We start from the raw sequence: 18,311 nt of genomic DNA, 5'->3' as shown, positions 1-18,311 counted from the left end.
GCCGCGGGCATAAAAGACCTACTTGGGGAAGTCCCACTTGATAGAGATATATTTATTCTAGTCCAGGGGAGGTTTGCGGCCATTAATCGATAAATGGCTAAATTGATTGGAATGGATCTTGTCTTCATTATGGTGATTGTTTGCGGGGCCGGCGTCGTCTTAGCTGATTTAATAAGAATGAGTAACAAGGGGTTTGTCGGAGTGCTGCTGCCAGGTTTAGTGCTTGTTACCGTCCGGTAATGATGATGATGATGCTGAGGTTCAATTGATTAGTTCGATCGATTAGCTGCTTAAATGGATTGACATAATGCATATCATTATGCAATCAATTTGATCCCACAAATCTTAAAAATTTCTTGCTGATTACATTGCGATTGTTTGAATTTCGTATACTTCGCTATGTTATGGAAGTTGTCGTTGGAGTCGGACCAGCAGTCCTGCTTGAAATACTGTTCAAAGCTATTAAATAAATCGTTTTATAACGAGTGCTCTACTCCCAGCCCTCTCGGATGCCGCCGTTTCCCAGAAATCGAGCCTCCCTTGAAGCCGTCAACCAAGTCGGCAAGCACATGTCATCATGCCTGCCGTCATAATCATCATGCCATAGCTGCCTGCCAGTCAGTCGTGCACTTCACTGGAACATAATAAAGCAGATGACACTGATAACATCATACCGAGCCGTCCAACCAACTCCGGGCCAGCAGCGACGACCGCGACTACCAAGAAGCGGTAGCTGTCAGAAGCCAAACTTGACATGGCCGCGACCCGACCTACGCTAAAAATAGCTCCCGGAGGTGGCGGTCCCTCCCGAAGGACCAACCCCGGGTAGACAATAATTGGACAATTGTCAGCGCTATTTCAATTACTTTGGCGATCTCTTACGACGACGTCAAGAACTCTTCGCTGGCTTGTTTGTTGACGGCGAGGAAAAACAACTCGTTAGAATTGGCGATTACATCGGGGCATGGCCATTGTCGAGTTGGATGATGACGACGGCGCGCGGAGTGACGTAATTACAGGTGGCACTTGCTTAATTGCTGTCACCGGTGTTCTGGAAGAAGAACCGACCGACTCATAATGCTCCCTCGTCATAAAGCCATAACAGAGAGTACACAATTATCAACGCCTTCACTCCACCAGACCAAGACTTCATGTGCCTACACGTGTGGCTGGCAGACATCCTCGGAGACACACGGAGCGCGCAAAATCACGTGCTGATCGCCGAAAGCAATCTGCACGAGAGGTTAACGAACGCGTGCTCCAGCAGCGCGCGACAGAAGAGATTACAAGCAACTTAACGTAATGATGATCGAAGCCGAGCGGAGACGACCGCTATGTTGAGGCACCAGCTGGGCTGCGGCGGTTGGATTGCGCGCCCTGAGGGCAAATTTGAGGTTGAGCAGAAGAAGACGCGAGTGGATGTGCAGAACTTTAATGTTTTTGGGACGCGTCGAGAGCGTTGAACCTTTGGAATCTGTGTGTTTTTAGATCTTTACGATCTTTGTGATATTAAGATCTTACTCAAAATTGTTCGGAAACGATTCCAAGAAGTCAATTTGTCTGAATGTTGAATTGTTTTATTGCAACCTTTAGATACATTTGAATCTTCTAAAATATTCTAATCGGCTGATAACGCCTGAATATTATATTATAATTTTTTAATTTTTCGATTTATGAAACTATTCAGAATTCTGAATCTCATTTTTTTCTTTGCTTTGCATTTTTCAATACTTTTGTTTTTTAATTTCCAAATTCTTACTAATCCTTTGATTTTTTTTTGTTTCAAGTCTTATCTAACAAATCTTCATAATCGATCAAATCTTCAGAATTTTCTCAATTATACTGAAATTAGAAACAAATTCATCCAAATCTCTTGAATTTTTCCAACTTTTTGAATTTTAAATTTATTTAAAATATTTGAATGATCTAAATTAATAAAAAATGCCATAGCTTCAAAATTTTCATGATTTTTCGACTTTTCCCATTCTTGATCATGGAAATTGTTCACTTTTAACATCCAATTTGAGTTCTGCGATCCCATTTTTTAGGTGGCTCAAAAACACAAAATACCTCCAAAATAAATCTTGATTCGATTACCTAAAACTTCGATTATCCGAAATGTTTTTTTTTCCTAAGACTTCGGTAATCGAGTCTGGACTTGCAATTCGAATCAATCATAGAATTCAAATCTACTTAAGTATTCCAAACTTTTGAATCTTTCAAATCCTCCGGATCTATAAAATCTTTCAAATTTCTTTAAATTTCACTAATCTTCAAAATTTAAAGATTTCTGATTTTTTCATTTCTTAAAAAAAAACATCTAGTATTTTCATACTTTTTTAATCTGCCAAATTTTTTAAAGCTTTGGATTTTTCATACATACAAAATTATTCCATCACTCATATCTTTTAAATTTTCGGAAAAAAAAATCTTGTGAGCCATTAGATTTAAATCATACGAATTTATCAAATATGCTAAACATCCTGAAATTTTTAATCATTCTTTATACTTCAATCGTTCACATTTTTCGAATCTCTCAATTATTAGTTATTAGTTGCTATAGTTTTTTTTTTGTTTTTTTATTCTAATAATTTAAAATTTTATTTATTAAAAATCCTTTTCATTCTTGCAAACCATAATTTTCTAAATGTATCTTTTTATATTTTTTTCACTTTTTTCCAAATATTCTATTTTCTCCTAATTCCTTCAAATCCTCAACATCTCCAAAACTTTTAATATTCTCATGAATTTAGATTTCGTGATTTTTTTTTAAATATTTTGTATGTTTTTTCAGGTTTAGGGAAACTTTAATTTTGTTCAAACTTTATGAATCGTATAACATATTTTTGCTAAACATTTCAAATAAAGTTACAAATGTTAATTTGAGGATTTTTATAATTTCTAAAAACATTTGGAAACATTGTTATTATTTAATTCCATGGAATCGTAAACATCTTCTGATTCTTACAATTATTGGAAAATCTAGAAAGATCCATCTAAATATGATTTTACCTTAATTTTGCCTTCCTCACTGAGGTAAGGCTATAATCCTGCTCTAAAAATGAACTTTTTATTAAAAGCTCGAAGACCCACCTTCATGTACACATATCGACTCAGAATCGAAAACTGAACAAATGTCTGTGTGTGTGTGTGTGTGTATGTGTGTGTGTTGTGTGTGTATGTGTGTGTGTGTGTGTGTGTGTGTGTGTGTGTATGTGTGTGTGTGTGTGTATGTGTGTGTGTGTGTGTGTGTGTGTGTGTATGTGTGTGTGTGTGTATGTATGTATGTGTTCAAAAATCTTGCCAAGTTTTCTCAGCACTGGCTGAACCGATTTTGATCGAACCAGTTGCATTCGACTTGGTTTAGGGTCCCATACATCGCTATTGAATTGTTTGAAGTTTCGATAAGTAGTTCAAAAGTTATGTATAAAAATGTGTTTTCACATATATCCGGATCTCAATTATATGCATGTAAACGATGTCTGGATCCATCATCCAACCCATCGTTGGTTAGGTAATCAAGAGACCTTTCCAACAAGTCCACAACATCGAAGATCTGGCAACCCTGTCTCGAGTTATGACCACTTAAGTGATATTTATGTACTTTTTTGAAGCCGGATCTCACTTAAATGCATGTAAACGATGTCCGGATCCATCATCCGACCCATCATTGGTTAGGTAATCGAGAGACCTTTCCAACGAGTCCACAACATCGAAGATCTGGCAACCCTGTCTCGAGTTATGACCACTTAAGTGATATTTATGTACTTTTTTGAAGCCGGATCTCACTTAAATGCATGTAAACGATGTCCGGATCCATCATCCGACCCATCATTGGTTAGGTAATCGAGAAACCTTTCCAACGAGTCCACATAATTGAAGATCTGGCAACCCTGCCTCGAGTCATGACCACTTAAGTGATATTTATGTACTTTTTTGAAGCCGGATCTCACTTAAATGCATGTAAACGATGTCCGGATCCATCATCTGACCCATCATTGGTTAGGTAATCGAGAGACCTTTCGAACGAGTCCACAACATTGAAGATCTGGCAACCCTGCCTCGAGTTATGACCACTTAAGTGATATTTATGTACTTTTTTGAAGCCGAATCTCACTTAAATGTATGTAAACGATGTCCGGAACCATCATCCGACCCATCATTGGTTAGGTAATCAAAAGACCTTTCCAACGAGTCCTCATAATTGAAAATCTGGCAACCCTGTCTCGAGTTATGACAGATTAAGTTATATCTGTGTACTTATTTTTCTGGACATAAAAAAGAATAGCTGAAATATGTGTCCGAACCACTCATATTACTCATTGTTGGTAAAAAGTGAGGAAGGCATCAACCACATAGGTGGATTTAGTTGGTTTTTTTTTCAATATGTTGTTCGTTCGTTTGAGACAACTTTAAAATTATTACTTAGCTTTCAAAATATATTTCTATCAAATCTTTAGAATTTTTATGAATCTTTCATTTTCAAATAATCTGATACTTTTATTTCTTCAATTTTCTTCAGAAACCAATTCACTTTTATGAATCATCTGACAGCTTTTGACGACTGAAAAATGATCAAAATCATCATAACTTTCAATTGTTTTATGTCGTTGGAAAATACTAAACTAAAAAATCATCGAACATTCTGTGAGAGTGAAAATAAAAAAAAGGATTTGTAAGGATGGATTTGTAAGTAATTGAAAATCGAAATGATTTTCTCTCTTACGCGAGATAACGGCGAAATGAAATAGCCATAAAAGACTTTTCAAGATTTTGACAGGAATTTCGATATGGTAAATGCTAAAATGTTGTTTACTTATTGTTGTTTTTCGGAAGTTTAGAAGAGTTTTTTTTTCTCCAAATATCTAGAGATTAATCCATCGTTGGAATCTGAAGAATCACTAGTTTTCAAATCTATCAAATTTTGTAATTTTTCAATTAAAAATTTTTGTGTCTCCATGTTTTTTTTAATCTTGCCAAAACACTAAGTGTCTTGTCTTGTTCCTTTTAAAATTTTACGAAATTTTAAAAATCTTTTAAAATTTTAAAACATAGCGGATCATTTCAAATTTTCTTATTTTTAAGAAATTTTTAGTAAGAATCTTCTTTTGAGATGTTGCATGTTCCAGATCTTTGGGTCTGAATTAATGTGATAGATATTGCTGCTAGTTGGTTGCACAAATTAGAGGATAAAAAACAAGTTCAGTTACTTACCCACGCACTGGAAGCCGTCTCCCCGATAGCCCGGGAAGCAGGTGCAAGTAAAGCTACCTAAAGTATTTGTACAGTGTGCGAAAACGTCACAGGGTCGATATTTACACTCGTTTTCGTCTGGAATAGAAAAAAAATGCAACAGAAATCGTTAGTTATCATCTTTCTTCTTCTCGAGCCAAAAAAATCGGTATCATTCCGCCAATTTCGCCGTGCTAAACTGCCAAACTGAGGACCAGTCGATCACCACCATTATCGCGCACCATCTTCTCTACATCGCGATCGATATGGTAAATACTATTATTTAAATTCTAAACAATGTAGGGGAACAGCATCTAATTCCAGCGTGCCTCTAATGTTGGCAGGTCAGAACTTTGACATGCAATTAAAGCTAAATAAAAGCGTATTCAACTGAAATCGAGTGATAAATAGCTCAATAAGAAGTGAGCAAGCAAGTTTCTACCAAAATTTTTGCAAAATTAGTTGTTTAAATAGTGAAAATCAGCAAATTGGATGGAGTTAGGAGCGAGAGCTTAACCTGCCAAAGATACGAGAATTTCCCCTAAACACGCGGAAAATTTTACCCCGTCATGATGCCGGCTATCATCTCGTTAAAGTTCTGAACATTCTTCGGTCGGGCTGATTTTGAGAGAAACTTTTGACGCACACGGTTTGACCCGCGCGCGCGCTGGATGTTCTAGCAGATCGCCAGAACTCCCCACCGGGGGCTCCGACAATGCCGGTCGATAGTCGCGCCGCGATGATTATCGGAATTTACGATCGATTGTACCCTCCCGCGTCCGCGTCCGCCAGTTCTTGGTGGGGGGAGCTGGAGATTCTTTTTTTTGCGAAAGGTAAAGTTCTTGATCGCGCACTGCGCCTGCCCGGTTTCGTGTTCTAGCTAGCATGTCTACACGATCATGTTGATTGCTGATTGTGGTCAGCAGGTAGGACTGGGCCGGGGCTATATGAGCCGTTGAAAGTTGAAAACAACTGACGGGGGGGTTGCGAGGAAGGTTGGGTGGAGAGGGGAGAATGTGTTAAAATGGGCTATTATTATTTCAGTTATATCAAGATCTACCCCGGCCGTCTATTCTGGATGGATTGTTAATTAGAGTGCCACTTAGTCCAAATTAACTGGAACCAGGTGTTACGGGGTTGGTGATATTGGGAATTGGAGAGCTTGATTTTCAGTTTTGGTAAACGTATTCCTAGACTCATAAACTGATTTAAATGTTTCAAATGTGTCTCATTAACAAAGAGAATTGCTATTCGAACACTTGAAATGCCCAAGTCGTGGCGTCTTCAATTATTCGGTGACCCTTTCACACGGATAGTGTTCGGCTGATATTTTCCAATCAAGTCACGAACCTCTCTCGCCCCATTCTAAATGAGCCAGCCCCGCTAACTGTAAATCCAATGTTGTGCTTCCGCGTGCTGGATTTACCCCGCGCACTCTGTTATTACCAGAGGTCCAAGAATGTTCTTGCCTAACCCGCTCGGCAAAAGTGTTACATGCACGGATCGCTTTATTAATTTGTATCACACCCCCCTTCAGCGGGGATCACGACCGCGCTTCTGGAGGCCCCAATGACCCCGTGGCATTTTCGGGTCCGATCCGTCCTGCGGACGGAGAAAGGTACTAATTTACCTTTCTTCTCGTTCCCTTCAAGTGTCACGGGGCCAGTAGGCAATAGAATCTCAGCGGGATCCAGCGGGTGAGGGCGCAGATCACGACGATCATGGCCTTCTTCGTCGTCTTTACGGTCGAACATGGCCTGCTTCTGCAGAAGATCGCTTCTATGCTAATGACGGGCTGACGGCCTACTCTGATGGGTCTGTTATTTGTTGTGGGAGGAGAACGTTTCGGTTATTTACTGGTGCTAATGCTACTTGTTTTGCATCCCCGGGGGCAGCAGTAGTACGCGTAACGGGATTTTGGCTTGGCGCCGATTTGGTTACCCGAAGAGGTCACTCCATTGTTGCGCGTCCAATATCTCAACCTGCCACAACCGGTGAAGGCCCTGAATTATTTCGTTCGTTTTACACACAACTCGCCACATTCTGCACGGGCGAGTACGGAACGGACCTGTCCGGGGCGCTAGGAACAATGTCTTGCGAGATACGGTCTTCTTCCCCAGTTGTGTTCTCCGGTCTGATCCGAACCCCTTCTACACGAGATGACGATAATCGCGCGGCGGCGGCGGTGATCGAGCAGCCTTGGCGAAAGGAACTTTATCCCAACGACCCTTTTGGGTGATTGTTCTTGATCACGTCGGCGGCGGCCAACTTACCTGGAACTTGACAATTGCAACCTCCAAAGCCATCATTACAATGGCATTGGCCTTCTAGGCACGCTCCGTTCGAGCAGGCCGTGCCATCTTTATCACAATCATCTGCAAGAGAGAGAGAGAGAGCAAGAAGAACAAGGAAGTGATTAGAGTTGGGCCTACTAGGACCAGGTCGTCGCGTGATCCCGCGCCCGATACTTACTTGTACATTTTAACTTATTTCTAAGCTCATCGGAGCCCATGTAGCAGTCCGATGTGCCATCACACAGCTTGGACAGCTCGTACAGCTGCAGATAGTCTGTGGACTCGTTGACCTGGCAGCCGAAGTAGCCGTCCTCCAGGTTCAGAAAAAACACCTCGTGCTTCAGCCCGAAGATGCCGACGTTTTTCCGGGACGCCGAGTACTGTGAACTCGCCTGGAATGGAGAAGAAAAGAATTAATCAATATTGTGTAGTTGCAATTAAGTTATTAAATCGTCGTTAGATTTTAAAACGGCACGCGATAGATCTCGAGATCGCCATAGCTTTTCCGGTGAAGGCTGGTGAAATAGACACGATTTCAGCGTTTCAACCGGAGCTATTATCAATTAAATGTTTCGTGATGCGCGAGTCTTGCGATATGCAGGTCGCGCCGGATTCGACCTTCACGTAATAGCCGTAATTGAAGCGATGATGTTTAAAAATGCCGTTATTTTGCTTGGAAAATGATCTTCAAATGCTTCTTTGCACTTTATGATCAGCTGTTACTGATTTTTAGTTGCTAATCATCCGATAATTCATTTACAGATCCACAATACTCGATCTCAAATTTGAAATAACCTCGATTTTGTCAAACATGATCAATTTTAAGTTTTACACGGAGTTACACACACTACTAAACAACTTGTTTTGATTATTTTCACAATGTTTACAAACATTGGTCGGACGCAAAAAGTGACATTACGTTTTGCGGCTTCTGACGTTTTTACTTCAAATGTATTTGTGAGGTTGAAAATTCTTTGATCTATTTTTGATTCTCTCTCTCTCAGTGAGTGCTCACTGAAACTCATTACATGAAGATTTTTTCATTGCTACGTGAATCTTTTCTACGACAATCTTCTGAAGTTTTTTTTATAGCATTTCGCCAGCAATGTTCTGGCAAAAGTCGTGAAAGCTGGCTTTAACATTTCAGTAAATAACACCGACCAAGAATGCAACTCTAATTAGCAAATGACTCCACCCCGAAAGAATGCAACTCGATTGAACAATCCTTCGGAAAACCTGCCACAACGCCATAACCATTCGACTGTATTAATCAGCTGTTTTTCTCGCCCAGAAGACATGATGAATATGACACGAGCACCCATAAACATTTATAAGCCCTCATAACAATATACATCGCAACAATATGATTGCTGCGCGGCCACCACTTCCAATATTGGTGAGAAACGCCCCACCCCGGGACTCCTCCGAACACCAGCTCCCAGTATATATGGGATGATACCATAAAAATAGCCATCGAAAGGCTCGTAATTTTCACCATTTTATTTCGCGATCCACCCTGCCCAACCCCGCGACTCGTTTGGCGCGCTATTTTTCCCTTTCGATTCGAGAGTCACATGTTCGTGTTCGATTCAATTCCGCGAAGGATCCCACCGGGAGATTCCTCCGCAAGGGCTATCGTGGCCGGCAGTGCATTGTATGAAGCATTACCCCAATCAAGCGAACTGACTGCGGTGCACACCCAAACGAGGGAGCGCTGACAATGAACGTGATCAGCGATTTGAACGTTTGTTGGCAGTCTTTTTGACATCGAGTGTGATATCAGCGTTCTAGAAGACAAAACCAACTCGTGTCAAAATTTTGGCTCACCTTCTTTTATCTCTTACAGAAAAATGCGGACAGTATACCTACATGGAGCAAAAAGAGTTCTCATTTTCATGAACGCATTTTCACGATTTTGGGATCTCTTTTTTCTCCGTGTAGCTGTTAAACTGTTAAAGTCACTCACGAATTGAACTTTTAGTGATTTTAGTTCATTTATGACGTCACGATTTTCTTGTTGATAGAAGGTTAGAAATTTGAAAAATATCTAAGGTTTTTGATCTTCTTTCTGTTCGCAAACTGATAAAGTCACTCACAACATGAACCTGAGAGTATCTCGAATAAATTTCTGACGTCAAGTGTCTCAATCAAAAGTCATGGCGTTAGTAATGAACTCAAGGTAACTCAAGTTCTCTTCGTGAGTTAAGTTCATTCGTTTTGACAGTTTTCAGTGATTTGTTTTGATATAAGTTCACAGTTGAAAATCGAAATGAAAAGAGAGAACTCAAAGTAACTCAAGGTCAATTCATGAGTTACTTCAACAGTTTGTCAAACTTGTCAGCGAATCCGACCACCCTCGTTTGGGTGCACTCGCGTCGGTATTCCAGTCACACAGCAGCTGCGCCGCCGTCGTCGGACGACATTCCTCCAACTCGTCGACCCTAGAGCGCGGCCCTTCCCATTGGTGGCAGGTTCTGACCTTGGTAATGAAATTGAATTGTGAATTGCGTTGAATCGCGCGGAATTATCAAGTTTGTTGATTCGCACCTCAATCAATTCAACGCCGATCCTACCAGGGCTAGGTCGAGGAATTCGCGATGAACACCACCGGCGTAGCCGCAGCACACGCAGATCAAAGATCTTGCTGATTGATGTCTTGAGACGATGACGGGCGCGGCGGCGATGCCGATAAGTGACGGTCTGTTATTAAAATTTAATTTGCTCGCCCCCATCTGCGATGGGGTCCCTCCTGAGGGACCAACCCCGATCCAGGGTGCTAAAATTCACATTTAAAATTATTGAACCCATCATCAGCGCCGCAAGGCTCGCAGTCCACCGAATTCCAATTATACGTTCGGGACTGTGCCCATCAGAACTACACTTACGTCCAGGATATCGGGAGGTGATCTCGTATAATAATAGGACGCAAGTTGATGCAGCAGCCGCTAATCGAATATTAAAGCGCTGCGATCACCCCCAGAGAGCGATCGCTATCGCACGTGAGTGGTCCCGGGGTTCCTCAAGTTTGGCCGCCGCGATAAGCGCGCGCGCGGATCCCATTTCGCGCCTCGTCGTATTACATTAACACCCAAAAGGCCATGCTCTCTTAGAAACAACATTTTAAAATGTAAAAAATCATATCTCCGGTTGGTTTCAACCAATTTTGATGAAACTTTCAGAGCAGATCCAGTTTTTAGTATAGTTTCAAATGAACTTTGAGTTGGGTCAGAATTCCGGATTGTTCCGGATTTATCGCAGATTCCCTTGGGGTACCTTTGTTTTGGCCAGTGGGGTCACTTTATGTTTACTTAACATTTTTCTTCAACAGTATAAAGTTTTAGTGGAAAAAACTGAAGTATTATCAAAAACAAATACTCCTATGCGTATATGGCATATGATGACCCCTCCACATAGCCCTGGGACCACCGGAACCGGTTCCGTAGTACAACCGTGGGGGACAAAATCTAGAAGTCACAGAAATATATCATGCGACATGTCAAAAAATATCTACTGGCTCTGAAAAGATGATTGCTATCACTCAAAAGACTTTCTGAGACCATCCGGACAATTTGGCCACCTGGAACCGGTGAATCCGGAACATGGTTCATGGTAGAAAAATGTTATCTGTAATTCCCATAGTGCGACATGTCAAAAAACATCTACTGGCTCTGAAAAGTTGATTGCTACCCCTCAAAAGAGTGTCCGAGGCCATCCGGACACTTTGGCCACCTGGAACCGGTGAATCCGGAACATGGTTCATGGTAGAAAAATGTGATCTGTAATTCCCATAGTGCGACATGTCAAAAAACATCTACTGGCTCTGAAAAGTTGATTGCTACCCCTCAAAAGAGTGTCCGAAGCCATCCGGACACTTTGGCCACCTGGAACCGGTGAACCCGGAACATGGTCCATGGTAGAAAAATGTGATCTGTAATTCCCATAGTGCGACATGTCAAAAAACATCTACTGGCTCTGAAAAGTTGATTGCTACCCCTCAAAAGAGTGTCCGAAGCCATCCGGACACTTTGGCCACCTGGAACCGTCGAATCCGGAACATGGTTCATGGTAGAAAAATGTGATCTGTAATTCCCATAGTGCGACAAGTCAAAAAACATCTACTGGCTCTGAAAAGTTGATTGCTACCCCTCAAAAGAGTGTCCGAAGCCATCCGGACACTTTGGCCACCTGGAACCGGTGAACCCGGAACATGGTTCATGGTAGAAAAATGTGATCTGTAATTCCCATAGTGCGACATGTCAAAGAACATCTACTGGCTCTGAAAAGTTGATTGGTATCACTCAAATGACTTTTCGAGACCATCCGGACACTTTGGCCACCTGGAACCGGTGAACCCGGAACATGGTTCATGGTAGAAAAATGTTATCTGTAATTCCCATAGTGCGACATGTCAAAAAACATCTACTGGCTCTGAAAAGTTGATTGCTACCCCTCAAAAGAGTGTCCGAAGCCATCCGGACACTTTGGCCACCTGGAACCGGTGAACCCGGAACATGGTCCATGGTAGAAAAATGTTATCTGTAATTCCCATAGTGCGACATGTCAAAAAACATCTACTGGCTCTGAAAAGTTGATTGCTACCCCTCAAAAGAGTGTCCGAAGCCATCCGGACACTTTGGCCACCTGGAACCGGTGAACCCGGAACATGGTCCATGGTAGAAAAATGTTATCTGTAATTCCCATAGTGCGACATGTCAAAAAACATCTACTGGCTCTGAAAAGTTGATTGCTACCCCTCAAAAGAGTGTCCGAAGCCATCCGGACACTTTGGCCACCTGGAACCGGTGAACCCGGAACATGGTTCATGGTAGAAAAATGTGATCTGTAATTCCCATAGTGCGACATGTCAAAGAACATCTACTGGCTCTGAAAAGTTGATTGGTATCACTCAAATGACTTTTCGAGACCATCCGGACAATTTGGCCAACTGGAACCGGTGAACCCGGAACATGGTTCATGGTAGAAAAATGTTATCTGTAATTACCATAGTGCGACAAGTCAAAAAACATCTACTGGCTCTGAAAAATTGATTGCTACCCCTCAAAAGAGTGTTATCCACAGTTTACACAATGTGTTAGCATTGTATGAGTACACTTATCGGGATCCGGATGGCCTCGGACACTCTTTTGAGGGGTAGCAATCAACTTTTCAGAGCCAGTAGATGTTTTTTGACATGTCGCACTATGGGAATTACAGATAACATTTTTCTACCATGAACCATGTTCCGGGTTCACCATATCCAGTTGGCCAAAGTGTCCGGATGGTCTCGAAAAGTCATTTGAGTGATACCAATCAACTTTTCAGAGCCAGTTGATGTTCTTTGACATGTCGCACTATGGGAATTACAGATCACATTTTTCTACCATGAACCATGTTCCGGGTTCACCGGTTCCAGGTGGCCAAAGGTTCCGGATGGTCTCGGAAAGTCATTTGAGTGATACCAATCAACTTTTCAGAGCCAGTAGATGTTTTTTGACATGTCGCACTATGGGAATTACAGATAACATTTTTCTACCATGAACCATGTTCCGGGTTCACCGGTTCCAGTTGGCCAAAGTGTCCGGATGGTCTCGAAAAGTCATTTGAGTGATACAAATCAACTTTTCAGAGCCAGTTGATGTTCTTTGACATGTCGCACTATGGGAATTACAGATCACATTTTTCTACCATGAACCATGTTCCGGGTTCACCGGTTCCAGTTGGCCAAAGTGTCCGGATGGTCTCGGAAAGTCATTTGAGTGATACCAATCAACTTTTCAGAGCCAGTAGATGTTTTTTGACATGTCGCACTATGGGAATTACAGATAACATTTTTCTAACATGAACCATGTTCCGGATTCACCGGTTCCAGGTGGCCAAAGTGTCCGGATGGCCTCGGACACTCTTTTGAGGGGTAGCAATCAACTTTTCAGAGCCAGTAGATGTTTTTTGACTTGTCGCACTATGGGAATTACAGATCACATTTTTCTACCATGAACCATGTTCCGGGTTCACCGGTTCCAGGTGGCCAAATTGTCCGGATGGTCTCGGAAAGTCATTTGAGTGATACCAATCAACTTTTCAGAGCCAGTAGATGTTTTTTGACATGTCGCACTATGGGAATTACAGATAACATTTTTCTACCATGAACCATGTTCCGGATTCACCGGTTCCAGGTGGCCAAAGTGTCCGGATGGCCTCGGACACTCTTTTGAAGGTTAGCAATCAACTTTTCAGATCCAGTAGATGTTTTTTGACATTCGCATGACATATTTCTGTGACTTCTAGATTTTGTCCCCCACGGTTGTACTACGGAACCGGTTCCGGTGGTCCCAGAGCTATGTGGAGGGGTCATCATATGCCATATACGCATAGGAGTATTTGTTTTTGATAATACTTCAGTTTTTTCCACTAAAACTTTATACTGTTAAAGAAAAATATTAAGTAAACATAAAGTGACCCCACTGGCCAAAACAAAGGTACCCCAAGGGAATCTGCGATAAATCCGGAACAATCCGGAATTCTGACCCAACTCAAAGTTCATTTGAAACTATACTAAAAACTGGACCTGCTCTGAAAGTTTCATCAAAATTGGTTGAAACCAACCGGAGATATGATTTTTTACATTTTAAAATGTTGTTTCAAAGAGAGCATGGCCTTTTGGGTGTTATGTTAGGCCATGGCAAACGTGTTTGGAAGGGGTGGGGGGGTTACTGGTTTTTGATCTTCCGCCAGAGTCCATGTGATGAGTTTAGCGAGCGCGCGAACTGGATTAAGTTTCTGGGGAAGCGCGGTGTGGCTATCTTATCGCGTCCTCAGATGATAGATTGCGGTGTAATGGGAGGATCACCGCGTTGTGGTCCTAACGGTACCCGTTAGCTTATAATTACTGCGTATACGCAGTGTAATGAGGGCAGTATTAACATTTCGTAAGGGCTCGGGATGTAACGGAACTTGGACTCGATTTAATTGAGGTTAATCGTTGTTGTATAAACCAATCAAGCTTCTATGAACCTCACATTCAGCAGTTAATACAACCGTTCTCTTGCTTTAAGAAAGAGAGCCAACAGATCTTAACTCCAGGTAATCCTGTGATGACCAGGACACTTCACCATGTTAGCAAAGAAATCTACCATACTCACTGCAGCATTCCGGATCCTCTGTAAAAATCATGCATGTTACGGAAGTAGATCTACAGGTTTCAACTGAAGAGTGTCTTTAGGTGACTCGGTGCACCAAAATGTATAAGTAAAGTAGTCTAACATACTCGCTCAAGCTATGTGGGTATGATCAAGATTCAAAATCCACCGACCTCTTGCTTATTACGGCGGTAGATCGCGGTAGATCAGCGAGTTCTTGGGTGATTTAGGAATCCCAACACTTCAACAAAGTTGTCTACCATCATCACTGAAGTTATCCGGGTAGAATACGGGCTAAGCCTCTGTGGACCTCTTGCTTGATACGGCGGTAGACACCATGGAGTTCCTGGATGATCTAGGACACTCAAACATGTCACCAAAGAAGTCTAGTATACTTAATCCACCCATGACTGACCAGGACTCCAAAATATATCAGTCAAGCAGTCTACCAAACTTGCTAAAGCTATCTGAGTATGATCAGGATTCAAAATCCACCGACCTCTTGCTTGTTACGGTGGTAGACAGGTCTTAGCCAAGGTTGAAAAAAAATCACGAGTTCTTGGATGATCTGGGTACCCCAACACTTAAACAAAGTTGTCTACCATACTCACTGAAGCTATCCCGGTATGATCCTGGTTAAAAATCCGCCGACTTATTACTTGTTACGGCGGTAGACCCTCAGGTATTAACACAATAGAGTTCCTGGATGATTTAGGATACTCAAACATGTCAGCAAGGTGACCTACCAAGCTCACAGAAGCTATGCCGGTATGATCGAGGGTCAACTTCGACCGTCCTTTTGCTTGCTTCGGCGGTAGATTTACAGATCTTAATATAAGGGAGTTCCTTGATGATCGTGGACACTCTCACATGTCAACAAATTTGTCTATAAGTGAGAAGCTTCAATGAGTAGCTATGAGCCGGGGTCAAAATCCATCGACCTCGTAATTCTAAAGGTCTGAACTTCAGTGATTCCTCGGATGATCCCCAATTTTTAAGAATCATGTGAGTAATTATGTAGAATCAACTCAACCATGTTTCAGTTTTCAAGAAGAGCCACAGCCATTATTCATTGGTTGTTCCACGCCATAACAAAGTTGTTAATCCTGCTGAACCAACAGCAAGATAGATGTACCTCATTAGGCCGCTACTCACGACTTATTAAGAAGCGCGATCCTCAACCCAAGAACGAACCGATTTTGATGAGCCCATAAATCGATCCGCGCATCACGCCGACCTCGACGACGGCTTCCGAGGACGTTGAATCTATCTCCAGGCCGCGTGGACTTAATCAGCCATTCTTAATTCATTAGGCATTTTCCGGGAGTCCCCTGGAATCGTCCCCCACACTCTTCCCTAATAGATTTTTATTGCCCGCTTTATAACGATACCTCGCTAAACGCCCCATAAATCGGGCATGTATCTAATGGGTGCACGCCACACCGAGAGTTCTGAAGGACTCGGCGGTTGTCCAAGGTGAAGCGGCCGTTGTTTACACATCGCGAAGAGCTTAATTTTACGAGCCCGTAAGCCTCTGTACCCCCTTGATTTACATTATAGATTTCAGGGGGTTGCTGAACTACAAGGTTGGGGAAGAAGATGTTCGCCGAAACGTCGAGCCGTGATCGGTTTTTATGGCTGAATTCTCGCGCGAGTTCTAAAGGTCACTTGGGTGAGCTTGCGGGCGCCCCAAAAAGGGTACAAGTCCCAATTTATTTTTATGCCCAGCAGACACCCATCAAACCCAAGTTATGGTAATTTCTACACGGGTTGATCGCGATCGCCAAGTGTTCACCGAGTCGGGGCAATTAAGCGGATAAGCACTAAGGCGAGTTTTATGCGCGTAAGCGGCGAGTGTTTCCAGAACTTCCTCGGCTTAAGATCGGGTATTGCACGGCCCCAGAATGCTAAGGCTGAACCTGGGCAAACGTGATTAGACACGTACTTTCTTTCTGCGGTGTTGTACGCATCAACAGGCGGGTAATTTTATGTTCTGTTGGAGCCGGTTAATCGCTAGGTGCATTTAGCAGCGCCCCTTGATATGTGATGGTCGTAAGCTCTAATCGTAGAACCAACAACTGGTCGATGCGCCAGGAATGTTGATGAGTCGGATTAAACACAGCACGGTTAATGAGCTATCGATGTCCGTACGACAAGCCTGGAATTTCGTAAACATCTCCCCCCTTTACCATTAAACCCAATGGAAATAAGCCCGCGGGTTCAAGAATCGTTTATCGACGATCTAACACCTCGAAGCCGCGAAGCGCGCCCTGCGATCCCGATCCAATGATCCATTTAACAAGCCACGACGCCCAGCTGCATCCCATTGAAATTCAGCTTGATAAACGTCCCCAAAACATCGCGCGCGCCCCGTCGCGGGCCGTCTGCGCGCCCTTATCAATATCTCGAACAAGTTCATTATTCAATTTTCCTTTTTCGCGTAAGAATTTTTGCCCGACCTGGCGCGGAAAGTGAAGTTACCGTCGAGGCCGCGCGCGGGGCACCAAATTTGAATATCTGGCATCTTTCGGGGCTCTCGCGGAAAAGTGAATCTTGCCGAGATGAGTTATGTGATGAAAACTCGAAAAAAACGTGGTGCGACACAGGATTCGCGGCCGCGCGCCTCGAGGATCGTGTGCGATGGTTAATTTATGAGCTGAAGGTGTCCCGGCCGGGCTGGGTATTATTTATGAGGCAAGATTCTGGGCGCTAGATGGCGTCCTCGTCGTGATAACGGGGTGGGGAGGGTTCAACATTGTTACGGGGGACGTCGACCCCTCGGTGATCGGAGCTTAAACATTCTGGATGGAACGGAGAATGGCAGATCTGGTTGAGGATCTGTGGGATTAAGAGGTACCAATTAAGAGAAGATAGCCGCAAGTCTAGACACGATAATTGGAGTGATTAGCTTGTTCTGAAAGTACACAATGTAACCTTTTTGTTACAAGAAATTAATCGAGTCACTTTTCTTGAAGGTCAACGTTCAATGGTACAAGATTGTAACCAGGGGTGATGTTCTGGCTCTTCTAAGATCATACTAAAGTTACGATCAGTCGCTTATCGATTTATTCTCCATCGGTATAGCTTAAGGTAACTTTAGAGACCTATTCAGTGAATTGTTTTGGATTATTCAGAACTCTTTGGAGTTGCCACCTGGATTCCTATACGATCAATGGTGGGCCTTTTCGAAAAAATCATAATCCGTATTGCTTCAGGTGACCTATGTTGAATACTTCAATCAAATATTCTAGATAATCAAATCCCCTTGGAGGTACGATCTGGATGTCTTCCAGGTTAACAGATTTATCTCAAAATGGGAAATTTCATCAAACTATAAAATTTTCTGATGAGTTCAGTGTCAAATACTCTGTCATTAACTAAAATCAGTATCTCAGAACATACCAAAATAATCGTATGTAAACGTCAAACTAGTTCCGACCTCCAACGACGATTCCCACCGCAAAAAAATCATTGTTTTGGCAAACATCCGCTGCCAATTTGGGTGGTTTCCCATTCCGCTAATTAATTGCTAATCTGTGTCAATGTCCAGCAAATACCCAGCTCACACATCTATTCTTCGCAACATGACAACTGTTTTCCGAAAGCCTCCCAACCCTAACGATCATCCTGTTAATCACTATACTTAAGC

The 18,311-nt window shown here is 42.5% G+C and overlaps 1 protein-coding gene across 1 annotated transcript in view; it reads right to left on the bottom strand.

Moving 5' to 3' along the window:
* The window catches only part of LOC120425843 (uncharacterized), a 187,938-nt gene that overhangs the window by 91,849 nt on the left and 77,778 nt on the right, over positions 1-18,311 (bottom strand). Inside the window, exons 3-5 of the mRNA XM_052706942.1 lie at positions 7,705-7,918; positions 7,506-7,607; positions 5,215-5,331 (exon numbers count right to left, since the gene is read on the bottom strand). Of these exons, the coding sequence (XP_052562902.1) occupies positions 5,215-5,331; positions 7,506-7,607; positions 7,705-7,918 (433 nt within the window). The remainder of the gene's footprint in view (positions 1-5,214; positions 5,332-7,505; positions 7,608-7,704; positions 7,919-18,311) is intronic.

This window comes from Culex pipiens, chromosome 2 (assembly GCF_016801865.2).
Source record: "Culex pipiens pallens isolate TS chromosome 2, TS_CPP_V2, whole genome shotgun sequence".
Classification (NCBI taxonomy): Eukaryota; Metazoa; Arthropoda; class Insecta; order Diptera; family Culicidae; genus Culex; species Culex pipiens.
This window is presented reverse-complemented; position numbering and strand designations above follow the sequence as displayed.